General features: G+C 37.1%; 1 protein-coding gene across 1 annotated transcript in view; it reads right to left on the reverse strand.

Moving 5' to 3' along the window:
* LOC127837204 (tudor domain-containing protein 5-like) overlaps window positions 1-14,766 on the reverse strand; it is a 111,196-nt gene that overhangs the window by 47,503 nt on the left and 48,927 nt on the right. The window contains exons 9-13 of the mRNA XM_052364128.1: window positions 9,088-9,241; window positions 6,077-6,283; window positions 4,116-4,185; window positions 2,243-2,323; window positions 706-849 (exon numbers count right to left, since the gene is read on the reverse strand). Coding sequence (XP_052220088.1) covers window positions 706-849; window positions 2,243-2,323; window positions 4,116-4,185; window positions 6,077-6,283; window positions 9,088-9,241 — 656 coding nt within the window. The remainder of the gene's footprint in view (window positions 1-705; window positions 850-2,242; window positions 2,324-4,115; window positions 4,186-6,076; window positions 6,284-9,087; window positions 9,242-14,766) is intronic.

The raw sequence follows: 14,766 nt of genomic DNA on the forward strand, positions 1-14,766 counted from the left end.
AAAATATGCCCTACAGCCATAATCATGGCAGGGCATGAACATACAAAATATGCCCTACAGCCATAATCATGGCAGGGCATGAACATACAAAATATGCCCTACAGCCATAATCATGGCAGGGCATGAACATACAAAATATGCCCTACAGCCATAATCATGGCAGGGCATGAACATACAAAATATGCCCTACAGCCATAATCATGGCAGGGCATGAATATACAAAATATGCCCTACAGCCATAATCATGGCAGGGCATGAACATACAAAATATGCCCTACAGCCATAATCATGGCAGGGCATGAACATACAAAATATGCCCTACAGCCATAATCATGGCAGGGCATGAACATACAAAATATGGTATCGAGATCCTTTAAATTAATATCACACAATGGCTTCCTTGAACCATGGCAGACTTTAACCTTTTACCACTTAGATACGTATTTTGATGCATTTGTAGTCCCTTAGAAAGTTAAATTTAATTCAAAAACCTTTCTAACTAGATTCAAGTTTTAAAGGCATCATTTCCAACCCTTAGATAATGATGAGTAGCAAACAGCATAAAACCTTAACAGACTGCGAGTAACTCGCAGGCTGTTCTGGTTTTATGCTGTCTGTACATAGCCATTTTTACTTTGCTTCTAAGTGGGAAAGGGTTAAATACTAATCAGTTCAATCATTTGAAAATGACAACCTAGAACATACCCCTTCCAGTTTTTGATCGAAGACATCAGGCACTTCATCGTCTGGTTTGAACTCTGCTTGTCCCTCTATGACGAGCATGTCGTTTATGTGATGGTCAACGTTGGGGTCGTTGGTGTCCACAAGCATCACTGACATCACCTGGTCCTGTGAATAAGATATTGATTTTGATTGGTCCTGTGAATTAGATAATGATTTTGATTGGTCAAGACAACTTTATTTAGATTTTGATTGGTCCTGAGAATTTTACATTGATTTTGATTGTTACAGATAATTTTATATTGATTTTGATTGGTCCAAAGAATTTCACTTACATTTTGATTGGCCCTGAGAATTTGACATTACTTTTGATTGGTCATGAGAACTTCCGATTGATTTTGATTGTTGTTCTGTTAAAAATCAAGAAAAAAATAATGATTTAAGAAGAGTATTTGAGCTCCCGGACATTGCTTGGTCATTAAAACTTGATACTATCTCATCATCAGACCTTATGATTGCTGAAAACAGCGAACATGCACAATTCTTTGACATCATCTGGTTTATGTTCATGACATCATGTGCAATTTAGTGTTAATTTCAAACATTTTCTTGTTTTTACTCTCGTATTGAAGAAAGACACATTCACAAATGATGTGATAAATAGAATACCAGGCAGGGCCAAAACACCAACTTTGGGGAAAGGGCCACAGCCTTTTTTTTTCAGGGAAAAAAAGACAGAATTTTCTGGCTTTGTGGAATGAAAAACACTGAGGTAGATTGGAAATTTAGAGAAAAATGCATGATTTTAAAGAAATTTCTGTACTGGAAAGGGCCTTTTTGGTTAAGGGGAAGAAAAACCCCTTGCGAAAAAGTTTTTTTTGGCCCTGCCAGGTTAGTGTCAAATACAGGTATGAATTTATTTTCTTGGCATGAAAACCTGAACAAATAGGCAAAGCTCATGGTTCAGCTTTGAAAGCCTTGATAAAGAAATTGTCTCTGTATTTAACAGTATCACTATTTATCTAATGCTAAGCAATGAAATATAGAAACAGGAGGATAAATCATATATCACTCACATTGTTTGATTATTTTTTAATGAAAAGAAAAAAAAATCTCATAAAAAGAAAACGTGTTTGTTGTGTTGAGATAATTCTAATATCATTAATGACAAGGGAGACAATTTGCCCATTTTTTTAAGAAAGTGTATGTCTCCCTTTCCTGTTATTATACCTCAACAAAAAAAACAACAAAACATACTGCCTTTGTATCTGATGCTATTTGTGTTTTAAATGTTTTAAATATAGTGTTCGTAGACACAAATTATATAATTCAACAAATAAAATACTGACATGAAGTTGAAATGTGAGGTTGCAGTTTTCAACAAACAATAAAACAAACTCATAGGAGGACCATTATATCCATTTATAACAGCTATCCTTCATAATACACATGTTTTCTTATATAATAGTTGATTAAAGATGACACATTTCTCAAGAGTGGGGACTCTGACTTAAATTTTTTCTTAAACACAATTTTGCATACAAACTATGGCAGCATTTACCTTAACTTCATTCACTAATGCCACCAGGGGTTTCGCCCTTGTTAACTGCATGAATCGTAGACGACTTTTTCTGGTCCATTTCTGTAGGGAAAAGACCTTCAGTTAGACTCAATACACAGATCATAAGGTCAATCATTGCTTTCAAGAAAATCTTAAAACTTGAAATGTGTCTAAAGGACACAAAGGCCCACCTTATTTTTCAAGACAGTATCAAGAGTTGTACTATGTTGTTAATACAGCATGTATGAATCAGTCCTTTCTAATTGTTGCAATACATAAAGCCTATTTCACATACGTGACATTGTACATTAACATATATAGCATCAGTTAGTGCATCCGACATGTTGTCTTGAAATTATGAAAACTGTTGCCAATGCACTATAAAGAAATAGAACTCACAGCCACATGAAAATCTTATACCATATATGGACAATGCACAAACTTCACCTTGAAGTGTTCGACAAGTTTGTTTAATTCAACCCATTGTTCATATATCATGATTAGTTGTGTCAATTGATTTCAAATTTGATAACAAAGTTTCCGACAATATAATTAATATGGAAAAACTCCAAATGTGCTCTGTGACCTTGACATTAAAGTGAAGAACATGATAATTTGTGCAAATAAACGTTGAAATCACAATAAAATTATCAGCCTGACAAAAACATGTACTTTCCCTATACACATACAAGGAATATGCGAACACATGAAGCGAGCGTAATGGTTGTTGAAAAGGACAAGTCCTCTTGGTGTTTTGATCATGAGCCAATTTATTTTGAAATCCAACCATGCAAGTCACTGTTAGGAGACATACATGTATTTCATTATAAACATATAAGGAATAGGAACAATCTTCACAGTGTTCTCCATAAAAATTTGAGTAGCCAGTTGTATAATCAAAGTAGCCAGCAACTAAGAACTTACACGGGCGTTGATGGGGCTGTTTTGAAATGATTTTTTTGTGGAAAAGTAGCTGGCGCCAAGATTGTTTGTAACTGGTAAAATTGCAAGCTGCCGGAGCTCCCACAGTACACTGTCTTCAATTGTCTACTGTGAAGCTGACTTTGAAGTGAGCCAAATTGTTGTTGCACAGTACATGTTGTCTTCATATGATGATAATTTGTGCCAATTCATTTAAAAATTCCTAATGACCCAGCAAAGTTATAAGCATGACACAATTATGTACTATAACTTTAAACATGTCAGAAATATGCAGCAAAAACTCCAAATGTCCACTTTGACCTTGATGTTGTTGCAAGCAACACCTTGTCTTGTTCTTTGAGCCAATTGATTTTGAAATCTTGCATATCAAATTTATTGGTGACACAAACATGGAACTTAACAAAATACATATGGGCCGCGCTCTGTGAAAATGGGGTTAACTCTTTGCATGCTGGGAAATTTGTCGTCTGCTAAAATGTTGTCTGCTAAATTTCTAAAATTAGCATTTTCTTCGATTTTTTTCCCCAAAAAATACCATCAGAATAGCAAACAGTTTGGATCCAGATGTGACGCCACGTTCTGTGGCGTCTCATCTGGATCTAAACTGTTTGCAAAGGCCTTCAAAATTCGGTTCCTGCACTGAAAGAGTTAAATGCATATGCATAAAGTTTCGTCCCAAATTAGCGTGTGCAGTCCACACAGGCTAATCTGGGACAACACAATGTCGTCATAGATGTGGTGTTTGCCTAGCAACCCGGAGGTCATGGGTTCGATCCCCAACAAGCAAGCGTTCTTTAAATTAGGTCTGCCCCATAGACACCTAAATATTGGTTCTAGTCCCGAGAAAAAGTCTCTAGAGTTTTTCAAATAAGCCTCAGGCTTTCTTTGCAGTTAAGCTAAAATAAATAGGTTTAAACTAAATACAACTCACTTGTCCTTTGGGCTGCAGATGGGCCAGCCGACACTGTATAGCCTGAGCAGGCAACATTAAAAACTCTTGCCTGAAATAATGATCATCATATGTTCAACTTTCTGGGATAACTGGGCTCAATGCATGTGCGTGAAGTGTCGTCCCAGATTAGCCTGTGCAGTCTGCACAGGCTAATCAGGGACGACACTTTCCACCTAAATTGGATTTTTGCTGAGAAGAGACTTCATTTAAACGAAAAATGTCATTAAAGCGAAAAGTGTTGTCCCTGATTAGCCTGTGCGGACTGCACAGGCTAATCTGGGACGACACTTTACGCACATGCATTAACTGAGCTCAATGTATGTGCGTAAAGTGATGTCCCAGATGAGCCTGCAGTTTTTTTTTCACCATTATTTCGGGAATGGGGCCGCGTGCCTTTGGATCGGGAATAATCGCGACGTTTTGACTAAAATTGAATAATTACTGTTGTTGTTGTTTTTCTTACAAAATATTCTAAATTGAGAGTGTTTTCAATATTACTTTTACTAAGCTTCAACTCAAAGAGCTGGATAGGAGAATAACTAAATCTGGAGATCTAAAAAAAATATTGTTTTGGGGGAAAACTTCAATTGGAATTTTAGGTGCCATTTGGGAAAAAATAAACTCTTTTACATTGCATGGCTATGGGGCCGAATACCGGCCCCGATTTTGAACCCCCAAAATACCTGGACTGTGCACACTCTAATCTGGGACGACCCCGCTTTCATGAAGTTTTCATTGAAAGAAAGTCTCTTCTAAACAAAAATCCAGTCAAATCCAGTCAATCCAGTCTAATCCAGTCAATCCAGTCAATCCAGTCTAATCCAGTCTAATCCAGTCTATGCGGAAAGTGTGGCCCCTGATCAGCCTGTGTGGACTGAACAAGCTAATCTTAGAGAACACTTTACACACATGCATTAAGCCCAGTTTTTCCATAACAACCCTCGCTTTTCAAACATTAAGAAAATGAATGCTTTAATTGTAAAATAGTTCAGTTGCTTTAATTTTATTAGTCTAATGCCCCCCAAGGCATAAATTGTGATACAATACCCAATACACTCTTATCAACTTGTTAAAACAAAACATGTAATACAGAAATACACTGTTTAATATGAATTGTGTTATCATGGACAGAAATGCATACAATTACATCAAAAATTATTTTCATATTCACGTGTTGATCAAGGATGCTTGGACAACTATACCTTTTATATTATAATTCCTTTGCTGAAATCTTTAAAGGGATCTTTTCACGCTTTGGTAAATTGACAAAATTGAAAAAAGATGTTTCAGATTCGCACATTTTCGTTTTAGTTATGATATTTGTGAGGAAACAGTAATACTGAACATTTACCATGGTCTAATATAGCCATTATATGCATCTTTTGACGATTTTAAAACCTAAAAATTATAAAGCGTTGCAACGCGAAACGATTGAATAATTTGGAGAGTTCTGTTTTTGTCGTTAAATTTTGTGAAACTACGAAGATTGCTTATATAAGGTATAAAATACTTCATGTATATGTATTCGGCGGAATAGCTCAGTAGGCTAAAGCGTTTTTACTTCAGGACTCTGGCAGGACTCCAGGGGTCACTGGTTCGAAACCTGGTCCGGGCAATATTCTTTTCCTTTTTTTAATTTTATTCTTGATTTTTTACTGGAGCTTTTACGATCCAATGTTTACATTTATCGATATAAAGCATTTAATGAATAAGTTAAAAAATGCCAAAATCTGTGAAAAGGCCCCTTTAAGAAAAATGACCTGCTAAAACCTGAATAATTCTGTTAATTTTTTTTTCTCATACTAACTTTAAGAACAATTGCTGGAATCTTTCCAAAAAAAAGGCCAGCTACAAACTAAACAATACTTTTGAAAAATATTTCCAATATTAAATTTGAAAACCATAAAATAATTACATGAATAATTGTTTCCAATACTCACTTTAAAAAACGTATGGTGCTTTTAGCGACGTAGTTCATATTCCCGTAGTCCACATAGTAGATCTCCAGGAAACCGGCCTGCTGTTTGCCAGTGATCACACCACGGTGCCAATTATTGTCCTCCGGGAACAAGGTCGCGCAAACCTGGCCCCGAACCATCAACTCCTCCGGCATACGGTAACGGTCAGAGCCACCCCGGTATACTTTCCTGTAAACATACCGTAACGGTCAGAGCCACTCCAATATACTTTCCTGTTAACATACGGTAACGGTCAGAGCCACTCAGGTATACTTTCATGTAAACATACGGTTACGGTCAGAGCCACTCAGATATACTTTCCTGTAAACATAAGGTTACGGTCAGAGCCACTCCTGTATATGTGAACATATAGCAAAGGTCAGAGCAACTCAGGTATACTTTCCTGTAAACATATGGTAACAGTCAGAGAGCCACTCTGGTATACTTTCCTGTAAACATACAGTTATAGTCAGAGCCATTCCAGTACACTTTCCTGTAAACATACATTTAGAGCCAGAGCTATTCCGGTATACTTTCCTGTAAACATACAGTTACAGTCAGAGCCATGCCTGTATACTTTCCTGTAAACATACAGTTAGAGCCAGAGCCATTCTGGTACACTTTCCTGTAAACATACAGTTAGAGCCAGAGCCATTCAGGTATACTTTCCTGGAAACATACATTTAGAGCCAGAGCCATTCCGGTATACTTTCATGTAAACAGACATTTAGAGCCAGAGCCATTCCGGTATACTTTCCTGTAAACATACAGTTAGAGCCAGAGCCATTCTGGTATATTTTAATGTGGACATACGGTAAGGTCTGATCCATTTCGATATACTGTCCTATGAACACAATAGCCACTCCAGTATAATATTATGTGAACACAAGCGCCACTTTGGTATAATTTCCTATGAACACAAGCGCCACTCCAGTATAATTCCTATGAACACAAGAGCCACTCCAGTATAATATTATTTGAACACAAGCACCACTTTGGTCTAATTTCCAATGAACACAAGAGCCACTCTGGTATAATATTCTATGAACACAAGAGCTACTTTGGTATGATTTTCTATGATCACAAGAGTCACTCTAGTATAATTCTGCTGAGCATTATCACAATGAAAGTTACAAATTAGTATTGGATAAATGAGCATCGTTGTGGGCAAACTGGGTTTAATGAATTTCCGTAAAGTGTCATCCCATATTAGCATGTGCAGTCCTATAAGTGTCATCCCATATTAGCATGTGCAGTCCTATAAGGCTAATCAGGGACCACAATTCTCGCTTTAATGGATTTTTGTTTTGTTTAAAGGCAGTCTCTTCTCAACAAAAATTTAACAAGGGCTGTTTGTAAAACATGCATGCCCCCCATATGGGCTGTCCGTTGTAGTGGCAGCCATTGTGTGAATACGTTTTTTGTCACTGTGACCTTGACCTTTGACCTAGTGACCTGAAAATCAATAGGGGTCATCTGCGAGTCATGATCAATGTACCTATGAAGTTTCATGATCCTAGGCAAAAGCGTTCTCGAGTTATCATCCGGAAACCATTTAACTATTTCGGGTCACAGTGACCTTGACCTTTGACCTAGTGACCTCAAAATCGATAGGGGTCATCTGCAAGTCATTATCAATCTACCTATGAAGTTTCATGATCCTAGGCGTATGCGTTCTTGAGTTATCATCCAAAAACCACTTTACTATTTTGGGTCACCGTGACCTTGACCTTTGACCTAGTGACCTCAAAATCAATAGGGGTCATCTGCGAGTCATGATCTATCTAACTATGGAGTTTCATGATCCTAGGCGCATGTGTTCTTGAGTTATCATCTGGAAACCATTTTACTATTTCGGGTCAACGTGACCTTGACCTTTGACCTGTTGACCTCAAAATCAATAGGGGTCATCTGCGAGTCATGATCAATCTATCTATGAAGTTTCATGATTCTAGGCATATGCGTTCTTGAGTTATCATCCAGAAACCATTTTACTTTTTCGGGTCTCCTGACCTTGACCTTTGACCTAGTGACCTCAAAATCAATAGGGGTCATCTGCGAGTCATGATCTATCTAACGATGAAGTTTCATGATCCTAGGCGTATGCGTTCTTGAGTTATCATCCGGAAACCATTTTACTATTTCGGGTCATCGTGACCTTGACCTTTGACCTAAAAATCAAAAGGGGTCATCTGCGAGTCATGATCAATCTACCTATGAAGTTTCATGATCCTAGGCCTGTGCGTTCTTGAGTTATCATCCGGAAACCGTTTTACTATTCAGGGTCACCGTGACCTTGACCTTTGACCTCAAAATCAATAGGGGTCATCTGCGAGTCATGATCAATCTACCTATGAAGTTTCATGATCCTAGGCCCAAGCGTTCTTGAGTTATCATCCGGAAACCACCTGGCGGCCGGACCGACACGAGCAAAGCATTATACCCCCTCTTCTTCGAAGGGGGGCATAAAAATCTGGTACAATACTTTTTGCACATGCATTTAGCACAAATACCAGGCTCTAATAATAAGCATGATTTTTTGCCCCCCCCCCCCCCCCCCCCCCCAGGACAAAGTGGCCTCCCCCCTTCCCCAAGGACAAAGTCGCCCACACCTAGCTACTAATTCAAATTTCAAAGGCTTCATTTCCAACCCTTTGATACTGATGAGCAGTAAAACCTGAAAAGACTGCAAGTTACTTGCAGGCTGGTCTGGTTTTATGCTGTTTGCACATAACCATTTTCATATTGCTTCTGAGTGGGAAAGAGTTTAACTCTTTCAGTGCGGGAACCGAATTTTGAAGGCCTTTGCAAACAGTTTGGATCCAGATGAGACGCTACAGAACGTGGCGTCTCATCTGGATCCAAACTGTTTGCTATTCTGAAAGTTCTTTTTTTGTAATCGAAGAAATGCTAAATGTAGAAATTCAGCAGACGATATTTTAGCAGACGATTAATTTCCCAGCATGCAAAGGGTTAAAGACAGAAATGCTCACTCCAAGCTATCCATGAGGTCTTCCAGAGCCAAGGCCTTCGTCTTGTGTCTCAGATAGATCCAGAACAGACCAGGGTGGGTGATGTTGGTCACGTAGAGCTCTGTGTACTCATGGACTGGAGGGCACATCACAGGCATGTAGTGGCAGCCAGGACCTGTGGTGGCAGAGACATGGATAATTGAGACTAAATGAATTCTTTTAATACCAATTTTGACATAATATGTTTGACTGCGGAAATAATCCAGTGATCCTACAGAGGTCCAGAAATCGAGGCTATGTATCCTACTAGAATTTTTGAACTATTTTGTGAACAGGGCTGGGTCCCTTTAGAATGGGAAAAATGATGATGGGACATTAAGTGCTGATTTTTTATAATGTGTATTTCAAAATTGAGAATAAAATTGTTTTCAATATAATATTAACTAAGGTTCAACTATCAGAGCTGTATGGGTCAATAACTAAATATTGAGATTTTTTTAAATATTTCAATTGCAAATGTTAAGGCCCATTAGGTAACAAGAGGGCCATGATGGCCCTGTATCGCTCCACTGTTTATTTATGCGAAAAAAGCGTGCAATGCGCATGGGTTGAAATGTACTCAAGCATGTGACTTTCTCTTTCTATCCCTCGTCCCACTGGGCGCTTAAAGTTGGAAGGGTGAGCATTTTTATATATGGAAAACGTTACTACTGTGTTAACTAAACAGACTAAAAAGCCTGCAAATTGTCGCACAGGTCCTTTGCTTATAATGTAGGTACATTTATCTCTCCAAAAGATATTGTCGTTCTTTCTATTTCACATATTTTTAGATGCTGAAGATCAAATCTACGCATGTTCCACAAGATTAATGAAAGTTCCTTCATTCAATCATGAATCTTTTTCCAAAATTCCAAAAAGTGTTTGTAGGTTTCAAAGTTTCTGTTACTTATATAGTTCATGACATTTGCAAAATACCTAATGACGTAGATCACCTGAACTTTACTTCATTCTTGAGGAATAAGTGAGTGTAGCAGGATTGTTAACATGGTGAAGAAATTGTTTATTGTACAAAGAAGATATTTGCCTGAGGAAACATAAAGTTACAAGTTGTTCAGGTTCATGAGGTGCCGAAAGGCAGTAGGAATGATAACTTTGTAGAGGCTGTTTGTTAAACAAAGTTAATGTTTATGAGACAAATAGAGATAACATGACAAACAATTAGCTTGACCTATCTTTCCTTTACTTTTTCCATCTGACGTTGGTTACCTGTCATGTTTGTTTTTGAAAAATACTAGGATTGCAATATATTGAAATAAGGCATCTGATCTATTCTCTGATAGGTTGCTAGTAATAGACTTAGCGGCAGTCATGTTATAAACAAGGGGATTGTTCACGGCATCGGTAGAATATACTTTTAATAGATACATCTTTTTTAAGTTGGATTCTCCTTACTTTTTTGCTACTGAATATTAAAATCACTTATTTCAATGTTGTTAGTTTATCTTGAACAAATATTGTTTGCAATCTGTTTATAAATCATTAAATGATGTCATTAAAAAAAACAACAACATGTTGTTTGAATTTTAACCATTTTATCTTTTCAAATCTTAAGAACCCCTCTTCAGATATGTAGTGGGTTTGGGGTGGGGACACATGGCACACAAAATCCATTGATGAATTTCATCCATTTATTCATGACATAGACCAATAACATCAAATGACAGAAGGACCTGTACAAGGACAAGAACAACAAGTTTACAAACAGAGCAAAACAATCATGTAATATTATAAAATACGAAATAAATTAATATCAATATTGCACTATATATTCAGATAAAAGGAAACGTCTTGAGGGCACAGTAGTTGGGGGGACAAGAATTTTTTTATAGAAAATTTAAAAGGGCCATAAAAAGAAAGTCCTATTGTTGGCAATAATATACTGAATTAAACATAGAAGTTAAACTTATAGCATTTGTCTCCCCTGTCTCAAACTTTAAATAAAGATATGATGTATTACCTCCCCTGGCCTGCTTATATTTATATTTATCAACAAAATTAAACATTACAAAAATATTTAATATACAAAAATCCCATATTCTGATAACATTTTTACTGAGCCACTTTATTTTGCTAGCATGATGATGTTTCCTTGGACTGATGATTAAGGATGTAGGATGACAGACTATGCTTCAGTTATTGTTGTTCAGAGCTTGCCTTGTTGACCGTTAACAGTGTTACAACCATGCTTTATATAGTCCAAAAAAAGCTATCAGTGATTGAGGGTCCGCTGCACACAGTATATCAAACGAAACTGACTACGGTCAAAACTTAATATGAAACATGAAAATTGTGAATTTGTACCTGCTGTGTGTGTCCCTTGACTCTCATTTTGTTTCCATTGAATATCTTAAGCCTTTTCAATATTAAGGTTTGTATACAATGTTAAAATGTAAACATCAATAAATTGCATTTGTTTTATATTGAGTGTACTTAATTCATCAAACAGTGTGCTTCCCTTTCTCACTTCAGAATATAATAAGGTAAAGATTGTGACATTTTTAAGATATTTGTATAGTGTTTGAGCACTATCAGCAACACGACCAAGTGTATTGAATAGAAACAAAACAAATAAATGCTGAGCATTTACCAAAGTGCCTTTCAGGTCTGTCTTGGTACAAAAATTGTACACGGGCGGACACACGGACGGACGGACAGACTGACAGACTAAGTTGCGACTATATGCTCCCCCAATTTTTTTTTGGGGGGGGAGCATAATAAAAGTTGACCACAATTAATGGAGTTACGGCCACTAGACGGTCGTGGCAAATGCAAGCAGGGTCAGTTAATTCATATTGAAATCGAACAGTTCCTTTGAATGACCAATGAGAATCATGCATCGTAGAGATTTATGATTCTGATAGAACAACTATTGCATCAGACTGCATGGGTGAATGCACACTGGACAGAGGACAGAATTCCCACGAAAAGTAAATGTGTATCATATGAAATGGGAGATAACAAATTGACAGGAAGATTTTTAAAGTTTGCACAAAAGAGGCTTTATATAAGCATATGTTCAGTTTTGTGACCCTCGGGGCAGGGTCAAATTTGAGCCCAGGGGAATAATTTGAACAAATTTAGTAGAGGACTATTAGATGTCACTACATACCAAATTAAGTAGCCCTAGGCTCTATAATTATGAACAAGAACATTTTTAAAGTTTGCACAAAACAGGCCTTATTTAAGCATATGTTCATTTTGGTGACCCCCAGGGCAGGGTAAAATTTGACCACAGGGGCATAATTTGAAAAAACTTGGTAGAGAACTTGAAAGATTTTAATACATACCAAATTTGGAAGAAATAAGCCCAATGGTTATGGACAGATTTTTTAAGTTTGCACAAAATAGGCCCAATATACTGTAAACATATAGAAATTTGTCGGTATAAAATTTTGTGGTTTAATAAAAAACAACTAATTCGTTGACACTTAATTTCGTGGATTTCAAATAAAACAAGATGTGTTTGTGAAACACTATGTCCCCGTATACGACGTTTGACCTTGACCCTTCACCACTCAAAATGTGCAGCTCCATGAGATACACATGCATGTCAAATATAAAATTGCTAGCTTCAATATTGCAGAAGTGACATAACATGAGAAATTTTGACCCATATATTTGACCTTGAAGGATGACCTTGACCTTTCACCACTCAAAATGTGCAGCTCCATGAGATACACATTCATTCCAAAAATCAAGTTGCTATCTTCAATATTGCAAAAGTACTCATAAAATGAGTGATTTTGGCCACATATATTTGACCTCTGACCTTGAAGGATGACCTTGACCTTTCACCACTCAAAATGTGCAGCTCCATGAGATACACATGCATGCCAAATATCAAGTTGCTATCTTGAATATTGAAATATTGCAAAAGTGTACATTAAATGAGCGATTTTGACCCATATATTTGACCTTTGACCTTGAAGGATGACCTTGACCTTTCACCACTCAAAATGTGCAGCTCCATGCATGCCAAATATCAAGTTGCTATCTTCAATATTGCAAAAGTTATTTCAAATGTTAAAGTTGGCGCAAACTAACAGACCAACCAACCAACAGACCAACAGACAGGGCAAAAACAATATGTCCCCCACTACTATAGTGGGGGACATAAAAACAACTCATTTGTTGAAAAGTATTTTCGCGGTTTCCAAATTTTTGGGGAAGACTGACTGTCATTATAATAAAACTTTTATTAAAACAACCAGAATAATAATGAAGCATAATCTGCTTATCTGTGTTGACAGCAAGACCTGAGGTTAATATGCACTGAAGCATGAAAGTGTTGCCATTAATAGTCAATAAGAGGAATAAGGCCACGTTGTGGGTCCCCGCTCACTAATTGCCATCAATGTTGTTTTGACAATATTTGCAACTCTCAGCGCAATCGGTCCCCTAGTAGTAACAATTGAGTAATAAGGTCCTCAAAATACACGTGTAAAAACCGTTATGTCTCTTTTAACTTTAATTGGCACTAATTGACATATGTGATAAGCCTGCAAACTGTTAATTTGACGACGGCACGTAAAAGAGAACAATCGTTGACATGCAGTTCAAATACCGTGCTTGATTTAAAAATTACAAATGACATTCGGAAATGACCGATTTCGGATTAAAAATATATAAATAATCGTTGGTACTTGAATTTGTGGTTCAGCGGACCAACGAAATCCACGAAAATTTGTACCACACAAAATTTAGTGGTTTTACAGTAAGCATATGTTCAATTTTGTGACCCCTTGGGGAACGGTCAAATTTGATCCCAGGGGCTTAATTTGAACAAACTTGGTAGAGGACTTTTAGATGTCACTACATACCAAATTTGGTAGCCCTATGCCATACAGTTATGGATAAGAGATTTTTAAAGTTTGCACAATATAGGTCTTATTTAAGCGTATGTTCATTTTTGAGACCCCGGGGGCAGGGTCAAATTTGAAAAAAAGGAAAAAAGTAGGAAAAAGTAGGAACTTTTCCCTCAAAAGTAGGAATACATAATACAAAATCTTTAGACACAGGTCCAGGAAACATAGCTTGAAACAGAGCAGGAGTGCCATCTGTATGGATACCCACTTGAAGCTACCTTAAGGGCCCAGAGGATTTCAGCCGGTTGTGCCTGTTCCTTGTGTGGTGGATGTACTTGCATACAGATAGATTTATCCCCACCACCCTGAGAGCTGCTTGGCTTTGGAGCACTTCCAAACAAACACTTTTGAGAATTACCATGCATGTATTTCATATTTTCCTTGGGTTTTATCCATCTGCATGACTTATCAGTTGATTAGCACCCGAATTACTACACGAGATGGACTTCATTCAGACAGTACAATATCCTGCAAATTCATTGCCGGTATCTCTCTTGCACCATGATCCAAGTGTTTTTTCACTGTTGTCCAACTTTTCCATCCATGAAGGGTTAAGCTTTGTTTTCCCACTAGGCATTTTAGCACTGCACTTATAGTGTATCTATGATAATTAAGCTTCAAGCAAAGCAACCCTGTTTAAGAAGTATAATTCGATGCTGTTCATTTTGGTGTATCATCAAATGACTAAGTGGTTAGAGGTCTTCTGTGTATGGATATAAAAATGGTAATATATTGTGCATGTTATATCCTTAAGCAGTAGACAAAATTTATTTAG

The sequence above is a fragment of the Dreissena polymorpha genome, chromosome 7 (assembly GCF_020536995.1).
Source record: "Dreissena polymorpha isolate Duluth1 chromosome 7, UMN_Dpol_1.0, whole genome shotgun sequence".
In the NCBI taxonomy this organism is placed as follows: Eukaryota; Metazoa; Mollusca; class Bivalvia; order Myida; family Dreissenidae; genus Dreissena; species Dreissena polymorpha.